General features: G+C 30.9%; 9 protein-coding genes across 9 annotated transcripts; 2 read left to right on the forward strand and 7 right to left on the reverse strand.

The window, feature by feature from the left end:
- Positions 1-297: 297 nt before the first annotated feature.
- On the reverse strand, positions 298-1,242 carry GO595_001885 (oxidoreductase, aldo/keto reductase family protein; the record flags this gene model as incomplete). The annotated part of the gene is made up of 1 exon (XM_067914732.1): positions 298-1,242. The coding sequence occupies one exon, from the start codon at positions 1,240-1,242 to the stop codon at positions 298-300; it is 945 nt and encodes a 314-aa protein (XP_067777571.1).
- An 839-nt stretch (positions 1,243-2,081) lies between these two features.
- GO595_001886 (MIF4G domain containing protein) lies at positions 2,082-3,242 on the reverse strand (the record flags this gene model as incomplete). Its single annotated transcript, XM_067914733.1, has 1 exon — positions 2,082-3,242. One exon carries the CDS (start codon positions 3,240-3,242, stop codon positions 2,082-2,084), a length of 1,161 nt encoding a protein of 386 aa, XP_067777572.1.
- Positions 3,243-4,383: 1,141 nt separating this feature from the next.
- Positions 4,384-5,016, reverse strand: GO595_001887 (Eukaryotic initiation factor 4E family protein; the record flags this gene model as incomplete). The annotated part of the gene is made up of 1 exon (XM_067914735.1): positions 4,384-5,016. The coding sequence occupies one exon, from the start codon at positions 5,014-5,016 to the stop codon at positions 4,384-4,386; it is 633 nt and encodes a 210-aa protein (XP_067777573.1).
- Positions 5,017-6,312: 1,296 nt separating this feature from the next.
- Positions 6,313-7,182, forward strand: GO595_001888 (uncharacterized protein; the record flags this gene model as incomplete). The annotated part of the gene is made up of 1 exon (XM_067914736.1): positions 6,313-7,182. The coding sequence occupies one exon, from the start codon at positions 6,313-6,315 to the stop codon at positions 7,180-7,182; it is 870 nt and encodes a 289-aa protein (XP_067777574.1).
- A 422-nt stretch (positions 7,183-7,604) lies between these two features.
- On the reverse strand, positions 7,605-9,341 carry GO595_001889 (bacterial Ig-like domain protein; the record flags this gene model as incomplete). The annotated part of the gene is made up of 1 exon (XM_067914737.1): positions 7,605-9,341. One exon carries the CDS (start codon positions 9,339-9,341, stop codon positions 7,605-7,607), a length of 1,737 nt encoding a protein of 578 aa, XP_067777575.1.
- Positions 9,342-12,638: 3,297 nt separating this feature from the next.
- Positions 12,639-13,115, reverse strand: GO595_001890 (uncharacterized protein; the record flags this gene model as incomplete). Its single annotated transcript, XM_067914738.1, has 1 exon — positions 12,639-13,115. The coding sequence occupies one exon, from the start codon at positions 13,113-13,115 to the stop codon at positions 12,639-12,641; it is 477 nt and encodes a 158-aa protein (XP_067777576.1).
- A 3,233-nt stretch (positions 13,116-16,348) lies between these two features.
- GO595_001891 (uncharacterized protein) lies at positions 16,349-16,657 on the forward strand (the record flags this gene model as incomplete). Its single annotated transcript, XM_067914739.1, has 1 exon — positions 16,349-16,657. The coding sequence occupies one exon, from the start codon at positions 16,349-16,351 to the stop codon at positions 16,655-16,657; it is 309 nt and encodes a 102-aa protein (XP_067777577.1).
- A 310-nt stretch (positions 16,658-16,967) lies between these two features.
- Positions 16,968-17,390, reverse strand: GO595_001892 (40S ribosomal protein S16; the record flags this gene model as incomplete). Its single annotated transcript, XM_067914740.1, has 1 exon — positions 16,968-17,390. The coding sequence occupies one exon, from the start codon at positions 17,388-17,390 to the stop codon at positions 16,968-16,970; it is 423 nt and encodes a 140-aa protein (XP_067777578.1).
- A 1,449-nt stretch (positions 17,391-18,839) lies between these two features.
- Positions 18,840-19,874, reverse strand: GO595_001893 (Sec7 domain containing protein; the record flags this gene model as incomplete). The annotated part of the gene is made up of 1 exon (XM_067914741.1): positions 18,840-19,874. One exon carries the CDS (start codon positions 19,872-19,874, stop codon positions 18,840-18,842), a length of 1,035 nt encoding a protein of 344 aa, XP_067777579.1.
- Positions 19,875-21,708: the final 1,834 nt, after the last annotated feature.

The raw sequence follows: 21,708 nt of genomic DNA on the forward strand, positions 1-21,708 counted from the left end.
TATAGAATATGAAAAAACATTTGATTTACATTTATCATTAAATATTCAATTAAGAAACAAAATAACAATCACGCATTGCAATGTATTCTTTAATTAATCCGCAACCAAATTCTCAAAAACAAATAAATTCATCAATTCATTATGACGAAAGAAATTAATATTCAAATGGAGCAAAAAAATAAAAAAGCAATTGAATCACATTTATTCATTTAAGGAGTGCTAAATAACTTCAAAAATTTCAAAGACAAAATACCAAATATGTGTTACACATTAAAACAAAATCATTTAACTTATTGTTTAGTATCCATCACCATAGAATTCAGTTCCGAACATTTTCTGGAACCAGAATATTCTTCCGTAGCAGTTTAAGTTCTTCATCTTTTGGAATTGTTCCTTCGACAATTCGAAGTCGAGTTGGAAGTTTTCGCGGATTCTTGATGGCGTCATGCTCTTTGGCACCACGGATACCATTGGGGAGAGCTGTGTCAAGAACTTCAGTATGACTTGTGCTGGCGTCCTTCCGAGCTCTTTAGCGATTTCGTTGACGACTGGATCTTCGAGTAAAATTTTAGGCTTCTGCTTGTCGTCTTGGAACACGCCTTGCTTCACGTTTCCTGGTGAGCCAAGTGGTGAATAGCATGTGAAATGGATTCCGCGTTTTTCGAGATATTCAATGAGTGCATCATTTTGAAGGTATGGATGGCATTCGCATTGGATTGCATATGGCTGGATCTTGATTCCTGGTGTGAATCGGATCTTTTCGATAAGCTCAATTGAGACATTGCACATTCCGATATGACGTGTTAATCCTTTTTCGACTAATTGTTCCATTGCCTTCCATGTGTCAACCATTGGAATGTCGACAATTTTGATTTTTCCTGATTCGTCTTTGGGGAATAAATCATCTGGGCTGTATTCAAAGCTAAGTGGTTGGTGAACAAGGAATAAGTCAAGGTATTCGAGCTGAAGATCTTTAAGTGATTTGCGGATACTTTCTTCAACATGTGCTGGGTCATGATGTGTTGACCATAACTTAGATGTGATCCAAAGTTCTTCACGTTTAACAACTCCTGTGTCAATCATTTCTTTGATAGCACGACCGACTGATGCTTCGTTTTGATAAGAAAATGCACAATCGATATGGCGATAACCTGCCTTGATAGCTTCTTTGACAGCATTTTCGACAACTTCTGATTCTGGTACACTCCATGTTCCGAAGCCAACTTTTGGAATTTCTTGCATTAAATAAAGTGAATTAAACTTTACGATAAATATTCGACGAAGATTCCGACATTGAAAACTTATCGGATAACCGTTTTTATTCGGATTTTTTTATTTGAATTTTCAATATTGATATTCGTAAACTATAGAAACATTCGTGATAAAACGTGCTTATTCAACCCACCCGAAATTTGTGCAACCACTTTTTTATATCACGAATCACTGCATCTTACTCATAGGTATTTTAGATAAAAAAGTTACAAAATATATTCTTATGGTGGATACTGCCTATTTTTTGGTATCATTATTCATATTTTATGAAAATTGCATATGATTCTTTTCATCTAACGACATCTTAAATCTTTTTTTCTGTCTATACAGATTAATCTACCCCAATTGATAAAAGAAATATTTCTCATTTTAGATATAATGATTGAATTTTTTATGAATTTCAAAAGCTACATCAAAAAAATGCAAAAAATTGTCTCCGGGCAGGATCGAACTGCCGTCAAGAGCGTGTTAAACTCCTATTCTAACCATTAGACTACGGAGACTTCTGATTATTTTATCAGTGAAAAATTCTTCATTTATATTCCTTTGAGTAAATTCTGAAGATTGTTATGTTGAACAAAATATAAGTGGAATAACAAGATAATAAATTATATCCCATGCTCCATGTGAACTTGTGCAACTTGATATTTATTAAAAACTTGATAAATAAGTTTCCAAATATCTAATATATTTTTGTGTGTGTGTGCGATGAATTCTGTTTCATTTATATTTGGTTAGATCGTGAAAATATTTATAAAAATATTTCTCGATTTTCCTCAACCAAAAAACCATTAAAAACATAATCTATTTTATACATCCTCTACCAGTTTTTGTACATCCATTAGTCCAAATCCAAATTCGTATATTTCAATTGCCTGTGTGATTTCATCATCGAATACATCTTTCTCCTTCCTCATCACCTGTGCGAGGAATCCTCTGTACTTCTTCATTGCTTCGAGTGGATTTTCTTCTACGGACACTTTGGCTATAACAGATCTTACAATTGAAATTGCAATTAATCGTGACATATATATTCGGTGATTATTATGCTCTTCTATTGTGCTTGGCATTGCAAGGGCGTCCGCAATTTCGTTTGACAAGAAGTTTTTGCTGTGAACAGGAGATGTGAAATCCCAATGATCATAAAGAAACCATTTCATCCCATTGTTAACGTCACTACTGTGGTTGTCGGGAAATTGTAGCATCACCGACTTTACTTCGTTAACTTGTAGGATATCTCGAAGCATCATTAGATATAACATATCATCAAAAACAGACCAAGTTTTTGGAGAGTCGCTTTCTATAGAATTCTCTCGATAGCTGCGAGCAAACATAGAAAGGGTTCTATTAATTTTGTCTTGAATTGGCTTTTTGCTCTCGAGAACATCGCACACAAACTCAACAAAAACGTATGAATCTGAACCTGTTTGATCAGGAAGCATTTTGCACACGCTAACAATGAAATCGTTGGGTTCTAAGTCGCATATAGCTTCGTCACCTTCAAGATAATTCATCAATGAGTCTCTAACTTTTTTCAGATTCTCATCTATCTGTGCTACGTTGGTGGAATGCACATTTATTGGAATGTCATATAGCCATTGGTTTCTGATTTCTTCAACATCCTTGAGCAAAAAGTGCAGTCTTGACGGCAGTTTCTGTGAAATAATTGAATCAAACCGGTTCCAGAGTGAAGTTGGCACTTTCTTCGTAAAATCTCTTCCAACTCCAGCAACAAAAGAACTGAGCATGTCAACGTATTGCTCTTTTACACCATCCCTTTCAATGTGGCTGAGTAAAATATCAAGAAAATGATTACCTTCATCGTTCGGAATCAGATTATGATAAATCAAAGATGAAAGGAATTTGGAATAGCCAACAGCAAAGTGTACAGAATTATTGTTGATGGATTCACTGCATTTTAGAAATTGAGTTTTAGCTTCAGAGAGAATTGAATTCTTTAAATCAGACATAGATAAATGTGAACAAAATTCTCCATAAAGAGTCGAAAATAAATGCTCTTGGCCAGCTTTAGAAACTATAAGTTTTGCTGCAAAATCGATTTGTGCTGGATTTTTGAGAATTGATTCTAATTCTTTAACTGAAGAATTAATATTTGATTTAGTAATCCTGTTGAAAAGAGATATGACTCTGTTGCGAAAGGCTTCCTCTGAGTTGTCGTCCCATAGACCAAGATCTTTTATAATTTTTGTTGTTCGGAATGTAGTTTGAGAAACCACTTTAAGCTCTGATTTTGGGGAAGAGTAGTTTGATTTAGAACCATTTCTTATTAATTTTTTGGGAGATTGTTTGTGAAAATTTTGTTGATTATTAATGTAATCAAGCAAAGAAATAAACCCACGAGATGGGTTTTTCTTCATGGCGTTTGATTGTGGCAGTTTTTCCCCAATTAATTTCAATTCATCGATAGTATATTTACGAGATTCTAAAAAATCTGTGTTAAATTTGCTTATAAAATCACTGCCCTCTTCGAATTGATATGGAACGTATATAGAAGGCGATGGGAGCTGGAGTTTTGTCGTTTTGCTCATGCGTTTCCTCCAGATTTTTCAGAAGAAAGTGAAATCTTCAGAATTGAAAGTTCTTTTTGATATGTTATCTGGTCTGGCAAACATTCAAAAGTGAAATTTGACGTGATTCTTCACAATTTAACGTTTTCCTTATATTGCACGAAATAGTTTACTGTTGTAGCACGAAATTGTTAATAAATATAAAAATATTTAAAATTTTATCTTTATGTCCTTTTTGAATAATGCATTTTCTTGTATGGAGAATTAAGAACTTTTCATCATTGAATTTTTTTAAGTTAATTATTGAGCTTGAAAAAAAATCTATGTTATGTTTCATATGTTACATAATCATTTTTAAATAATTTGGTTAATTTCATAACAGTAAGAGATGATAGGAAACTCTTGAGTCTTAATATACTTTAAGCTAACTCTTTTGAAAATTGAACGGGAAATAATCGTTCTTAAGTCAATTTCCCACTGGATTAAAAAAACTTTTTTTTCAAAAAAATGTCAAAATAATTTTGATCACCATTTACTATGTTTAATCTGTTTAAATAAAACCCATTAGAAAAACCATGTCCGCTTAATGGGATTCTTGTTCATGTGGGGCATCTTGCTTTTCGACATGTGGTGGCTTAATATCTTGACGAACTGGTCCTTCCTTCTGTAAAATGTAATGTACTGTCTGTTTCCCGCCACTATTTTCTTCTGAACTTATAACTGAATTATGTTTTGTATAATCAATTCTGGTTTGTAAAGGCAAATGAATACACTCACAAAACTTTGAACAAATTTCCTGACGAAGGTTTTCGTCATCAGCTGTTTTGTGCCAAACGGAGATATTGAAAAATTTTTGTCGACAAGAAATTAAAATTCCAATAACATCCTCCGGAAGTCTCTCACCAATTAGAGCAAGAACCAATTGTTCCCAATAATAAGGACCCATTCCTTTAGAAACACGGAATAAAAATGAGCCACCATCTTTATGTTCAGGATCTTCTCTCATTGCTCTGGAAGTTCCTCTAAAAACATGAAGTGCACCATGAATTGGAAGAGAGGATGGACGAATGATATGAGAATACGCTTTCCAAAAATCTTCAATACTTGAGAAGCGAGCGAGAAGTTTAATGTGCTCTGTGTAACTTTCTGGAGGTTCTTCATGTGTTGGCATTGTGAATCCATACAAAGACCATTCACTTTTCAAGAGGTGCTTCATAAGCAAAGGCTACACATAAACGGTTTCCTACATAACCTGCTTTTGGCATAGTTGTAAATAACCTGTGGAACTTAAGCTTGAGTATATTTGGATTCCATGCTAAAAATGAAGTTATTCATCAATTGTTGTGTCTTCACACATGAGGAAAAAGCAACTTGGCCGGATGTTCATCCAATAAAACAGAAAACTGTCAAACAGTTCTGTCAAAAAAATTGATTAATTTACGAAAAGTGGTAAAATAATGAAAAATATGAAATATGTACACAATTTTATTTAAAATTTTTTGTTCATTTAACATTTATTCAATAAGTATAGAAGGAAAATTGATGGCTTGTGGAATAATTATTTTTTAGTTGGTGAATTTAAAATTCTAATTTAGAATTTGTGTTATTCAATTAATTTCACATTTGCTACTTGGTTTGTCCAATCGGGGCTTCAGATTAACAGCAGGCTCTATTCAGGAAACTGTAAAGCAGTCCTAGCAGCTGTAATAAATACTTCATTGACATTATCACATTCCAACGCTGAACATTCAACGTAATCTTTGGCTTGTATTTTCTCTTTTACTTCTTCGATTTTCTTGGGTGAAATTATTTTATCCGTTATGACTTCTTTTCTTAAAATTTCATCACGAAGTTCACTTTTTGTTCCAACCAAAATGATTGGTGAAGTGGGACAATAATTTCTGATTTTTGGAACCCAAATGGAAAGGTTTTCAAGTGATTCCAAATTAACAAGTGAAAAACATAGAAGAAAAACATCAGTTTTTGGGTATGCAACGAATTGAATTTCTCCATATGCGTCATATATGTAAAGATTATTGTTTGGTCATCCACTAATATTTTTTTATAATAAGGATCAATCATTCGGTTGAGTTTTGGTTCTGTTGGGAATGCACCAGAAACATACGTTAAAATAAGGCTTGTTTTACCAACAAACCCATCGCCAACGAGAAAACACTTTATTGATTTTTCTTGGCTTTCCAAAACAATTATTCTTTGGTTTGCCAAAGTGATAGAAAAACGAAAAGAAGAAATCTCTTCTTACAATAAAATTAGATTCTGGTTTTCGCTAATAAAACTCATCAAGTTATGGTGAGTTCAACGAAAGTTGTAGAACTATATACAAATTTACCCACACGAGTATTTTTACTCATGAAATTCCGGATTTGATCGTTTTATATTGAAAGCACATTTGAAAAGATTCACAGTCTGTGTTTGCAATTTGTGATAAAATTTATCGTTCTATCTAGCACCAGAAAAAAGCCGTATGAACACCATAGACGCAATCACTGAGATGTCTCTTCCGAGCCAGTTTTGGAATGCTCTTTCAAGAGACGACCAAGAAGAGTTTATCCGCCTCAGAACAAGTTTTCATAATGGCCAAAAAATCTCTTCTAAAGATAGAAGAATTGTTACTTTTAGCAAAGAACTTAATATTGTTCTAAGATTCTTAGAGCGATCAGAGCAAAATCAAGAAGCCCGCTGTATTTTAACAGGAATTTGTTTTGTAGGACCAATTATCTGTGTCAATAACAGGCAATTAAAAGCTTTCTTAAGTCGTTGCAAATCATCTATCAATGGTAGTTTCCAACAACTCGGGTATGTTGCTCTCAAAACAAAATCAAAAGCAAGAAATTGTGTAATTTCGGCCTTGCCAATGCTTCAATCACATCCAAACATCCTAAAACAATGGACTGTACGTTGTGCCTCTGACAAAACGAAGTTTTGTTTTGTTTCTTCTTTCACCAATGTCCAAATGCCAGAAATTTTAGATGAAGATCTTTATGACGAAAAACAAAACAACCATCAAAAAATGCAAGCGAAGCAGTTTCCGGCAACTGCTCATCAATATCAATACAATTATCTTAATCAAATCCAACCAATTCGCCAAACATTTATGGCACGGCAACCTCTCCAAATACAACAGCTCGACGACGACTTGCCAACAATTGATGATCTTTCTCCAGAAACCGGATTTGGTGACATATCTACTATGCCGTCATCAATTTCAGTGGACAATTTCTCGGAGTATGACACGCTTTGGAGTGACTTCCAGAACCAAAGTGAAGATCCGTTCCAACGCGCATCAACAGGACTTGCTCGATCTGAATCTGCATTTATTCAGATTAGCCAATGGGATCCATTCTCAGACAATCCTTTTTAATTGTATAAACATTATGGTACCATATGGTGTTTAACCACAGGTAAAATAACAACAAACAAATTTATATAAAAATTTTGTTGTACAACTTTGACATGCTGTGAATTTTATATATAAAACCGCTGAAACTGGTTACGAAAACAATTGTTTCTGGATGTTTTTTGTTAAAAGAATTTATAAAGGTTTCCCAAACACTTCAGTTTTTGAATATGAATCCGATGATTTTTCATTCATTTGATTCTATCGTTGGGAAACCTTTCTGCAACCACTTTATATTAGTGAAATTGATTCTAAATTTAGAATAGCTTTTTACTTTATTTTTTAGTTAGGTTAAAAAGTTTCAAATAGATGTAAATTAATTTATTTTAATATTTTTTTTCTCTGTCCTTCAATTAATGGTGTCAATTTTAAATACATCATCATTTTCATTGGTTGTTTTGCAGTGAGTTACCACTTGTTTCATGTTCTTTATAGTTTTTATTACTATAAAAATGATGTACTGCAAATGCTCCTCCAACAACAATTCCAACAGCCAGCAAGCTACCAATACTTATTGTAATGTATTTATACATTGAATGTGATTTGGAATATTCTGAATTTTCGTGTGATGATTCTGATGCTGTTGTTGATTCCAATGTTGTTGTTAATGATATTGATTCTGGTGATTGTGAAAGAGAAGAAGTCGGCATTGGTGATTGTGAAAGAGAAGAAGTTGGCATTGGTGATTGAGATGGTGAAAGAGAACGTGATGGTGATGGTGTCATTGGAGATATAAAGCAATGTTTTGTTTTACCAATATTTCCTGCACGGTCAATAGCTGCAATATGAAAATACTTCGAAGTTTGATAAGATTTTGCTTGATACGATGTTTGATCAGTAAATTTTTCATTTTTATCTCCCTTTATTTCAGTTGATTCCTTATCATCAATAATAAAATAATATCCTTTAATTCCTGTTATAACTTCTATATGTTTCACTTCTGAAAATCCTATAATATTTTTTATATTGTTATCTGGAAATGCTTCAATTTTTAAATCATAAATAGTTCCTATATCTTCACCTATCCATGAAATTAGTTTTGAGTTTGAAGTATTATCTAAAGATGTAATCACTGGTGGTTCCAAATCAATAGTTGAATATGCAATAAAACTTGTTGAATGCGTTTTTTTCTTCATGGAATGTATTAAATTTACAAGTAATTTTATTTCATCATCGTTTATCATTCCTAATGAATGACCTCCTTCAAACATTGCTGTATTTTTAAAAACTGAAAGATAGCTATTTTTATTATTAATTTCATGATGTCTTCCAATATCTGCATTGCCGACCTGAATAAGTGTTTTACCAAATATTGTATCTTTTGATGTATGTGTTTGAAAAATTTCAATTTTACTACCTGCTTTCCCAATATAATATGGATACAATGTTATATAATTCGTTTTCAAAATTGTTGCATAGTTCGCATGATTATCAACAGGCATTCCATCAACACCAAAGTAGTTTTTTGCTATGGGATTTAAAAATTCATTTTTTCCGAAATATGGATAAAAACATCCATAAGATACTATGAAACCTCCATCATTCTCAAGAAAAGGGACAATATATTTTTGAATTATATTGTAATCAATACCATAATTCGGAGGATCCCAAAACCCAAAAATAATAACATCATATTGATTAAGATTTGATGCAATGCTTTTCTCGAACTGATCAATGTTAACTGATGTGACTTTAATAAATTTATCCCCTCCTTCCCCAAGTTTTCCTAATCCGTTATAAATGAAACTTTGTAACATTTTGATATTATCTCTGTCATTTGGGCAATACACTTGTCCTCCATCCATCCATTCTTTAAAAAGAGATGCCATATCAAACTCTTCATTTTTATCTGTTAAACATTTTCTTCCTGGTGTTTTTTGTGGACTTGCATCTGTCTTATTTGGATAAATATGTAATACATTAATGGTTTCACCTTTTGAATATGTAGATATCTCTTCCCAATTTTCATAACCTGTCTTTTGATATGCTATATATTGAATGTCATTACCATCAACTTTAGTCCAACTCAGATATGTACCTCCATATTGAGCTTCAGATGCAATAGTCAAAGATAAATCGATTTTTTGATATCCTCTAATAACTGATAGAAACAAATAGAACATTAAAATAACTAATTTTTGTGCTTTTATGTATTAAAACAACATGTAAATAAAACCAAGTTTTAAATCAAAAGCATAATCGTTTCATTAATAATGATGGATCGAAAAATAAAAAACCTTCAAATTAGAATCAATTAAAGACGAAACCATACAATTTTTTATCATTTGAGATAAATCGCTACCAGAAATAACAACTATAGTTTAATTTTAATATTCATTTTTGATTGTTTATTCATTGATAATCAAAAATGGTATTTGAAGATTTAGCTGAAATAATCTAAATATTAATTTATTGATAATAGGGTAATAATGTAATCTATTTTTTATTATGATATCATATAAAAAAATGAGATAAATTGAAACTATTTTTGAAACTTTTTTGCGTGCAATTGATACAAAAAGTTAGAGTAATCATATCAAATTTTCAATATTGCATTGTAAACTTTTCAACCAAAATGGAAGCAAACATAGCGAAAAAGGCTAAAAAACGTCCTGTCTGGATCGCTATGTTGCAAAATACCCCTAGCTCAATAAACGACATTCGGGATACAAGAGAAAACATGAACAGAGTTTTTCATAATTACAAATCGAAGCGAATTTACCGTCAAATTCAAAAAGAATCACTGAAGTATGAGGTGAACCAATGCATTTGCTTTACTTATGTTATTGCTGTGTTATTAATGGTTTTAATTTTTGCGATATATTCTTTTTTATCACATTCTCAAGCTCGAAATTTTGCTTTTGAGTTTTCAAATCAGACACTCAAACCAAGGGTTAAAGGGCATCTTGAACGTACTCGTGAAATGGTTTTAGAAAATTTTTATATATCCAACTTATTAGTTGGATTTCAACAAATTTCATCTTCAAGCGGAGAAGTCAATCAAACGAAAGAACTTTTAAGTCTTTTATTCCGTACTTATCAAAATATTGCTTTTTCTGATTGTTCATCTCTCGGAATTGGATATCAAAATGGATTTTATCTTTCCGTAGATACAAACAAAATAGACCATTATGCAATATTTTCTAACAAATCCAACATATCAGATTTTTATCAATGGCGTTTAGATTCTAATGGAGAAAATGAATCTTTTCCATTATCAGAAGGTACTCCTATACAAACCACCAATTCTACTTGGTATAATTATCTAGCCTCTTCATTCCGCAAACACACATGTTTTCTAGCTCCATTTCTTTCTGATTTTTTTCCAGGCGAAGTTCTGATTGACACTTTTTGTATCGGCACCGACACTTTTGGGGAGCCGTTTATTTCCAATTTTTTATCAATTATTGATTATCTCAAAGAAATCTTTATTGAATATGAAGATTCTATCTATTCACGTTTTGCAGTTATTACCAACACGAATGATATTGTTTTTTTATCTAATAATGAAGATCCAGGGTATTATTTTTATAATGGCCAATTATATTTTCGGAATTTATATGAAGTCCGAGATAACATTTGGCAAATGATAACACAAAATTCTGATTTTAATCATTATGATTCCTTTACTACATTATTAACCATTGATAATACACAATATAAATTTCTAATTTCGAAAGAAAACTTTACAGTTCTTGACATTAACTTTACATTAATATCTGCAATATGTGTTACTGAAGTATTAATCTCGAATGACCTTGAAATAGGTATTAGCGTTTATTTATTTTCATTAATTTTGATTTTCTTAGATATATTATTATTAATCTTCATTCCTACGATAATGCGAAGTTTTGGTCCATCTGAAAACTATACATATTTCCGTGTTATTAAGAAGCCGTCGATACATTTATATCCGATTGGATTAAACAATGCGATTCGTAAGTTACGGAAAATTTGTATGTCTAAAATGCATGAGAAAGAAGTACCGAAATTAGCGGAAAGTGTATTACAGATGTTACTTTCAACACGAAATGACTTATATTATGATATTAATAATTTTTATAATAAAATCGAAAATGATAAAGTCAAAAACAAAATAAAACAAATTTTCGGTGATACAGAAAATGATAAGAACGAAAACAACAAAAATAATTTGAACATTGACTTCGAAGATATTTTATTATATAAAAAATCACATTTACAAAAAGATACAAAAGATATTAATATAGTGAAAAAGTCAATAATTTCATTACTGATAAATTATAATAAAAAAACAAAAATGTTCAAACGAAAGAAATTTAAGAAATTCATAAAACAAAAGTTAAACTTAATTAATAATTTGATTATTACACAATTAATTGAAGATTCATTAAGTTTCGATCATATAATTATTCAACATAAAATTAATAACGAGTTATATGGAGATGAATATTCATTCGCTTTAATATTGGCAACGTTCATTTGGCAGTTGAAAATGAGAAATCGAGAAAAGTTTAAAAAAGTTATAAATCGTTACTTCATATTAAATAATAATAAAATACTAAAAAGTGCAGAAAAGACACTTTTCGTGTTATGTCAATTTTTAAAAGATAAAAACGACGATAGATGGATCAGATTTACTGAAATTGTAGTTTCTTGTATCGAAGTCGCACCAATTCGAAGTCAAAACTTGGCGTTTAATAACGTTTTTTCTTTCTCTTATAATTTGTTGACAGAAAATAATCGAACAAAATTCGAATCATTAAATATTGTTCAAGTTTTGTTCATTGCTTCAACTTTATCATTCTTTTTTGCGGAGGAAAATATTACAGAGAATGTTAACAAGTATTTGTTTACGGAGAAATCTGGAATGGAATTCTTATGTTGTTTGAATGAGATACATTTGACAATGTTGTTCAAATGCTTAAAATTTATTTGCGGTAATGAGTTCGGAAGTAAACTTAAAATTCCTTATAGGACTTTATATAGGAATGGTTTATGGTAAAAAAATGTTTGTAAATAAATTGTTTATAAATTCATTTATACTACAGTCACTTTTAATAAATTTTATAGCGCTACTTTTTCAATTCAAAACGATCAAAACAAGGCAAAGAACCAATTAATGTTTATTTAGGCTGATGTCTGTCCCTGCTTGGATTGGCTCTCACATATATGATATAGCATTCAGATCTCGTTTTGAATCGAAAAAGCGGCTCTACAAAATTTTGTAGATCATAATTTGTTTGCGCTACTTTTGTCGGGGTGCCCTAGAATGCGGTTCTTTTCAACTTTTTGTGTTGTTTTTCATATGGACGGTTTTTATACAAAAAAGTGGAAATTTTTGCAACAGAAACAAGAATAAAATATTTTAAAATGAAAAAAGTATTTTAAGATACAATTTTTAACATTAAATATAATAACTAATTTAAATACAGTTTTGCTTACATATAATTAACTGGGAAAATTGCCCCGCTTGGAGGTGCAGGTGCTGGATTCGCCATTTGCGCTGGATTATAGGTTGGCGTGACAAAAGCTGAAATTGTGGCTGTTAGTTTCAGTTTTGCTGCAACAATTGCATTATTTTCACAACTTAGAATTGGAAATTGAAATTTTTTGGGTTTTCCAACTGGAAACGATTTTAGTCCAACTTTGGACGTACCAAGAATAATAGTTTGTTGGGATGCTTCATTGATTGTGCATAATAATGTGTAAACAAAAGCTGATGAAAAGTCGGAAATGACCAAGATAAGTCTCGCAGCATAATCCCATTTTGGCTTTGATGGGTGAACTTTTGGTGTAGTAATCATATTATTAATACCATCGACTTTAATAGCTAAAAAAATTTTAGAATCTATTGATTGAATGTCTTCGGAAAGATCTGCTGAGTTTATGATAAAATCGAGGAGATAACTGGACATTAATTTGGTGTCAGCAAAATTTCAGATGAACGTTATTTAATAGGGTTTGTTTGGCCGTTTTAGTGACTGAATTTGTGTCCGATATACTCAAAAAGTTGCTTGGAGAAATAAAATTTGGTTGTTGTTCATATGTGATGAAGATATCGATATTAAAGAAGGCTTCAATTTAAAACAATTCAAAAATAAACAGTAAACATTTATTAAATTACATACTTTCTAAAGTGTATAATTATTTATGAATTTCGGTGAAGTAATAAAGCTCAAAATTTATTGACATTCAAGTGCTTCCTTACATTGTTGACGACGAACTTTGTGACGTTGTGCACGCACCAGATCCCCAAACCCTCACCTTTTGCTTAGGAGGTTTCAGACGCAAAATACGTGTAAATTTGTTCTTCTCTGCAATCTCTGCTTTAATAAGACGATGCTTTTGTTTTGAGTGCATCTAAATTATCGTAAATAAGACCAAAGCCAGTGGTACGACCACCTCCAAATTTTATTTTGAGGGAGAAAATAACAATGATATCCTTGTTGGCCTTAAGCTATTTAGCAACTAAATCTTTGATTTCATCGAGTTGGAGTCATGTCACCAGGATGTTTTAAATCAACAGAAAACTGTTTTCGGCCAAGCAATTTATTCACAAATGTATTTGCGGATACGCACTGTTACTTTAGGCAATGGGAGAAGAAAATGAAACCAGCCCACTGCAAACGGTCATCAAACGTATTCAAACCGCCAAAACCGCCTATTGTTTTGCATTTTTTGTGGTTTTTGGTCAAATGAGTGAACGAAAATCGGTATCGCCTTCACCTGCAAAAATGACCGACAGAACTCCAAAACAGGAGCTTCCACAAGGATCAGATGAATTACTAAAAATTCTTACAAGTAGACCAGCTATTTTCATTCTGATCATAACTTGTATTGCATCAGTTCTTATCTCAGCCTATCTTTACAAGCATGGCGGCAAATATGGAATTCTTATTTTTGCTGCTTTTCTTTTTGCAGCTATGTTTTTAGCTCGTCATCTCATTGGAAATTACAAGCCAAAAAATAAGTAAGTAAATATTTCTTTTAATTCCGTGTTCCTATTTTTAATTTTTTATAGAAGAAACTCTTAAATTTTTAAATGTTAATTTACTCATGTGCAATTATTTAAAATTATTTACAAACTTAAACAAATGAGCTTCACATCAAATCTGCGACTGATATGATTGAAATATGCTTGGGTGAAGCAGTGTTATTGTCTTTACAATAATTAAACTTCTTATGTATGATATTTCATTTTGATAAAATTTTTATGGTTTCATACGTATGTATATAAAAAAGTGATTAAGAATTCAATGACTGATTCAGATATTTATTTAAATGATTTAAAATTTCAAAATAATATTTGGAAATCATTTATAATATTTGAAACAGCGCTTATGCTAGCAAATATAAAAATACAGAAAAGCTAAATTACTTCATGAACATAAAGGGATTGAAATATAGTACAGGAAAAATAATAGATTGAAAGTAAATCTTGATATCAAATAAAAATTTACAAATCCTTTTTCAGTATCATAAATCAGAAATAATAATTCTATTTATTGATATTGGTGTTGAAATTTTAATATTCGAGAACATAAAATGTCACTTTTTATATGATATTGCAGCTTTTTTCTCTCTTAATGATAATTTTACTCGGTATCATGTTTTACTACACCGTAAAAATGGGAATCACTGAAAGAAAAAATGAATCAAATTTACCCAAAAAAAATAATACAACGCAGATTCAATCAAATCCACAACCTCCAAAACAAGAAATCTTCATTGAACCATCACCTGTCCAAGGTGTGAAAGTTCCTTTCCCATCAATCCGATCCAAAAGCGAAGTTTTATATTCAATAGTTATACCTGTTCGAAATGTAGCAATGTTTATTTATCCCCTTCTCGAAGACGTTAATAATTATTTTGAAAATCTTGTTATTCTAGACCCGACTTTTACATATGAAATCATTATTGTTGATATTCATTCACATGACAATACAAGAGAACTTTCCATCAATTTTGCCCAAACCCATAAATCATTTCGTGTTCTTCACATTCCATATTATGTTACATATTGTAATTCATTACTTCTCTCAGGAATCCGCACGCGTGGTCGATTCATATTTTTTTACCAACCATATCGTGGTGTTCCCATTTCATGTTTTTCATCATATGTTACTGAAATGAACAAATGTTTAAATCGATCTGATAGCTGTGTAGTTCTTGGATCATTTTTACCATTTGGCGATGAATTTAAGATCCATAAGACATCTCTGTATAATTGCCTTAATAAAATATCCAATAAAATTCTTCAACGATTTATGTATCTTGAAGAAAACGAATTTTTACGCTGTCAAACTTACCTTATGACAAAGCTTGCGGCTGTAAAGATATTGTTAAATCTGAAATATTCAAGAAGTTTAATCGATACAGAAATTATTATGATTTCGTATATGTTAAATATCCAAATTGAAATTGCTCATTTGAATGTAACAGCAATAAATGAAGTCAAAGTATCGGCTATTGATAAAGTAGATGATTTCATTACAATTATCCAATTGATTTTGATGAAAAAGTTCGGATTATGGAAACCAAAAATTGTTAAAGTTGAACAATAACAGAAAAAAAATTGTGTTTTGTATGAATAAATAGAATTAAATGATAATTTTTATTCAAATTTTTTTCAATAATGTGTTTTAGAGAAAAATGTTTTTTCAGGTTTTGTGACATGCAAAATAAATCACAACGTGAAGGAGTTTCTCTAGTTATTTAAACAAAGACCTAAAAAGCTTTTTATAACCTAAATTGGAATTATTAAAGTTCGTGATGTAATTCAAAAAGTGCCATGACGATACAACACGACCAAAATCTATTTTAAAAAAAATAAATGATTGGAGTTGCAAAAACAAAAAAGTTAAAGCATGCTATCGGATTTTACAAGAGTAGCTTTTCTCTGCACCCTCCATATTTGATTGTGTGCGAGGGAAATTTTTTATTTGCTGCACTTGATAAAAAAATTAATATCTTGCAACAACTTACAGATGCTTTTAAAGGAAAAGTTTATTTAAAAATTACAACATGTACATTACAGGAAGTAGATAAACTCAAGCAAAAAGAATTTAATCAATTAAAGCGGTTTGCACATAATGATTGCCAAAGATTTAAGTGTAGCCATGGCGTTATGAATGCCCCAGATTGTATTATGGATCTTTTAAAGCACGGGTTTGTTGGTGGCGTTGGAACTCAAGATATAACATTAAGAAGAAGAATTCATGCAAACTATCCAGAAATTCCTGTTTTTTTCATAAATAAAACATTACAAATTTGCAGGCCACCAGAGTCTCTTCGAAAAAAAGTCAACAAGGAATTAATTGATAAATATGCACCAAAAACTCTCAACAAAGAAGAAGAAATAACGATAGAACAAAAGGCTGTTGATGATGATGGTGATGAACAAAAAAGCCAAGAAAATGAAAATATTTCTGACAACAATGAATCAGATAAAGAATAAACATAGAATTCGAAAAATAAATGTAAGGTAAAATATCATTAAAATTATTTTTCTTTTTAACCAACAACAATAACTATTTGATATAATATTAGGCAAAAATTTCATGATATCAAATTTGATATAATAAATTTCATAATATGAAGAATATTTTTTGAAAAAAGTTTAATATTTAGATAATTAGCATAAGATTTACATTGTTTACTCAATCAGAATTCATGAAAGAGAATCGATATATTATTCATCAAATCCTCAAAATATTTAAATTAAACAATGGACCTGTTTCAAAACAAAAATGAAACCAAAATTTTGTTTAACGGTATGACATTTGTCTGCGAACACGTGCACCTTGGCCACCGAATTTCTTTGGCTCCATACGACGTGGATCTGCAACAAGGAGTGTACGGTCGTAATCTAAGAGGACCTTCTTGATTTCATCTTTAGCTTGTTCGTCAACATACTTTTGGTAATATGCAACAACGGCTTTGGCAATTGCTTGACGAATTGCGTATATTTGGGCAACGCTACCACCACCATGGCAACGGAGACGGATATCAAGATTCTTGTATTTATCTTCGCCGATAAGGAGAAGTGGTTCCATTAGCTTAGCTTTGAGAGTTTCAGTTCCTACAAGGCCAAGTGGAACACCATTTAATTTGATGAGGCCTGAGCCTTCCTTGCAGTAAGCGACTGCTGTAGCTGTTTTTTTGCGCCCAAAGACTTGAACACTCTTCATTTAAGGAGGGCCAAAAGGCACTTTTTGGAAACCGTTTACTCACATGGAACTTTAACGGTTTCTTTCACATAACCAAATGAAATTACTCAGCAATCAGCAAGTTTTCTATTAGGATTGACCAATTTGAAGCGTTTTCGTATTTATCTGGTTATTTATTTTCAAATTTTTGAATCAAAAGAAATTTTTATTAAATTTGAATCAGAAAAATTTCCATCATCTTTTAGAAAAGAGCTAATTATTGTCTTTTTAAGCCATAACTCAATCAGAGTGACAATATATTACATGTTTAGTGCAATTATTTTAATAATTGTTTTTATCTGCATTTCATGAAGAGGGCCTCACAAATTTGGTATTTAAAACTATCTGCCAATAAAATTTTATTTTTTTTTCATATAATTTCATAGATTTAATGATAATTTGCTTCACATGTAAATTTAATAAAAAAATGTATTGTAAAAAGTGTTGTTCAACACACTTGTGTTTCTTCGTCAATAAGATCCGGGACTTTATCAATGATCACAAACTTTGAAAAATAATATTTTTCTTCTTTTTTGTATTCGGTGATTTCTTGTGTCTCTCTTTTATCTTCTTGTTGACTAGAAAACTTTGAAAAGTTTGGATCTACTTCAAAAAATAATTTTTGATTATTCTCATTGATATCAATTGGTTCCGGTATGAAACTTATTGATCTTTTTTGCCTTTCTTCTGCCGAGATTGGCTTGTATGATGATGCTTCTTTCTTTTTTATAGAATGTAATAATTCATCAATATCAATTTTTTCTTTTTTATCTGCACTTCTCAGATCAACACTTTTATCAGTTGGCATCTTCTTTGATAGCTTATGCCCCAAAACACTCATTGTGCCACCTCTCCATCTATACATTTTTTTAATCACAACATCAAACTTTGATGGGCGGTTTTTGAATTCACTTAGTGTCACTTTTTTGAACTTTCTGCACAAAATATAAATTTCCATCAATGATTTTAGTTAAAAATCTCAAAGCGATTATGAAAATAACATTTTTAAAGTTTTCACATATTATTTTTTGTTGTTAACAAAATTTTTTTGTGAGCCAAATATTCAAATAAGTTATGTTTTCAATAGATCAATTCATAATAACTTTATCAATTGAAAAAATATAAAATGATAATATAATTTATAAATTTATTGACGGAAATTATTCAAGTCATAAGAAATTAAATAGTACATAAAAACTCAATCGTGAAAATTGGTTTCAATATTACAATAAACAAAATGCATTCCATTTGAATCAAATTTTTTCCAAACACATTTCTCATTATTATTTTAATGTAATACACGTCAAACAATAAAAGCAGTTTCATTCTGGAGATACTTATTGTTTCGATTCAACAAATTCAAAATCAATTTCCTCCTTAAAATTTTTTATAAAATTTTCATATCGCGCGAATTTGTTGTACCCGTTTTTTCTAGCTGGTCGACTCATTTACATCCGTTGACAAAATTGGCAGATCTTGATCATTTGATTGAGATGATTGAAATATTCTATAATACCATTTCTGTGCCGATCTCTTGTTGCGTGCCTCCAGGTATATTGCGTGGACCCCATGTACAACAACGGGCTTATCTTTTTTGAACTTGACATATTGGAGTTCGGACCCAGCGTCAATTGGCTCAATTGCCAGTCTTGTCTCATCAGCGTTCTCAAAGCTGACCTTTGTCGCCGTCAATTGAAACATACCAAGAGGCTGATCGCGACTTTCGGGAGATGCATCTTTAAAGTAGTAAATACATGAATTAGCAAGAACAAAGTAGTGCTCAGTCCACACGGACTTCCATTGGTCTGTTTTCTTCTTCAGATTCTCGACTAACCGCGGACATGAATAAGCCATTATTTCCTTACTCTTGTTCGTGAAAGCAAATGGACAACTCTTAATATCGTTGTAAATGCTTTGTAATGTTTCCTCTGATATCGAATCTGGAGGAAGGGCACCCTTTAAATTATTGATAAAGGCAGTAACAGACATCCTGTTCTTGACATTGGGATTATGGAGATCACTGTTAAGCATAACAATCGCAAACGCTAGAACATAGGCAGCATCAGATGACGGAAATGAATCTGGATTTTGTTCCATATATATCTCTGAAAAACACATGATAATTCGATCTATTTGCTCTGCTTCACCAGGAAGGTGCATTGAACTGGATAAAGCTTTTCGCATAGCAGGTAAAAAAGGTCCAGTTAACTCTAACTCATTGAAATAAGCTTTTGCAATTTCTTTGTTTTCTTCCGCTGATAAATAGTCACCAATCTTATCACCTAGAAGGCCTGAGGTTGTGTGCAAAATATGAGCAATGCTTCGAGGTGATTGATCATAATTTAAAACGTTGCACAATATTGAAATTCCGTTTTTTGGTTTGACATTAAACTGGTAAATAGCATCCTGTATCTTATCTTCTGCTTCAAGTTCAAGAGCCAAAGCTTCGTCAACTTTGATATTCATTTTTGGTGCCCTTTGAAAACCGCCGTTTTAATTCAAATTTTTTTTGGGAACAAAAACAGGATCAGGCAAAGTGGTTACATGAGTAACGATATTCTTTATGACAAAATATCAAATAATTTTAAAAATTTATATAAAAATAATATTATTTTTTTTTTTGTTGTTAGCTTCATGGAAAAATATTTGGCAATATCAACTATACACCGTGATATTTTTCCGTTTTTTCATATAAAACGATACGCTTAACTTAAGAGGCTTAAGAAGTAATTTAACTATTTCTATAAAGGCTTTTGGGGATGCTAAAATAAGTACTGTTTTAAATAATTTGAATAATTTCCAAATATTACTTTGAAATCACATTAGATTAAAATAAATATTCAATAAAATGAATATCAAGAGTATCAACATCATTTGTGATTCATAACTAAGTATTAAATAGTGATTTCTTCCGAAATTCACTGATAGGTAAAATTTCCCTCCACGAAAAAAATTACCTTTGAGGTTACTTGGGAAAAATCTTTTTTTTTTAATCGATTTTCTAGTATGAAATTAATTCTTTTAAATAATTTTTTATACACATGATTAGCATCGGCTAAACTACGTATTGATAATATTTAATTGAATTTTTATTGACAGCAATTTGATATTCATTACATAAATTAGTGTTATCCAATATGTTATGTCATTTTTAGAAGTTTATTATCAATTGTTTAATCAATAAATAAAATTTATATATATTGGTTCTGCCTGTGAATCAGTATATTTTCATTCAAATTCTCTCTGGTTTTTTTACAACAAGAAATTACCATTTGTCCAATCAAAGATCTATCAAAATCTATCGGGAAAGACGATACATTCAATTCCTATCAAATATTGATCATTCATTTCTGATGTTACAAAAATATATATGGATAAAAAAAGTGAAATTTAGAACTCCATGAAAAAAATCTTAAAATTTGCTTGCGTTTCCAGATATACCCAAACAAAGGGTAATTAAATCATATATGTAATTTATTATAAACTCTATTATTCATAGAGATGAGGTGGATCATTTGGATTTAGGATGATTTTTGGTTCGAACATATTTCAAACAAATTTTTACAACTGAATGTTAAATAAAAATCAATAAAACTTTTTTGAAAATTTGAATATGTAGTGCCATTCTAAATTCTATGAAATAAGAAAAAACTATTTAATATTTATGCGATTTTAGGTAAAAAATTATATACAGTGTTTCCAAAAACGATAGGTCAGTGAAGTGAATGTAAAATTTGTATTTATATCGAAAAGGAATAACTTTTTGAGAAAAGGTGACTCGTCTTTTTTATAAAAATTTATTCATTCAATTTCAATATCCATTTGGGGGACTCCCATTTTCAGTCACATTTTTCGCAATCCTACAAAGTCCAGCCCTTCTATCTTCTGTGATTAATCTGATTACTTCTTCTTCAAGCTCTTTAGTTCGTTTCGTTGGTGCACCAATTTTGTTCTTTAATAAAAACATATTATCACCTTGTTCGATTTGCATTTTTACTTTACGAATTAAATCACGTCCATGGCCAGTCAATTGGCTTATTTGAGAAATGTTTTTTCCATCATATAAATGATGAATGATTTCCATTCTGCCATTGACCATTAACATCAGCATATGATTCATTGTGGTCACGCCATAACCGTCGTATCGACTGACCTATCGTTTTTGGAAACACTGTATTATATATGGTCCTGCATTTTTTTATCTACACAACAGTTATTCTCAATATATAATAATATTCGAAAATGGATATATCTATAGTTTTCCGGAAATTACTTTTTGTTCTTGTAAATAAATTATGTA

Source organism: Histomonas meleagridis, assembly GCF_020186115.1.
Source record: "Histomonas meleagridis strain 2922-C6/04-10x chromosome Unknown contig_16, whole genome shotgun sequence".
In the NCBI taxonomy this organism is placed as follows: Eukaryota; Parabasalia; order Tritrichomonadida; family Dientamoebidae; genus Histomonas; species Histomonas meleagridis.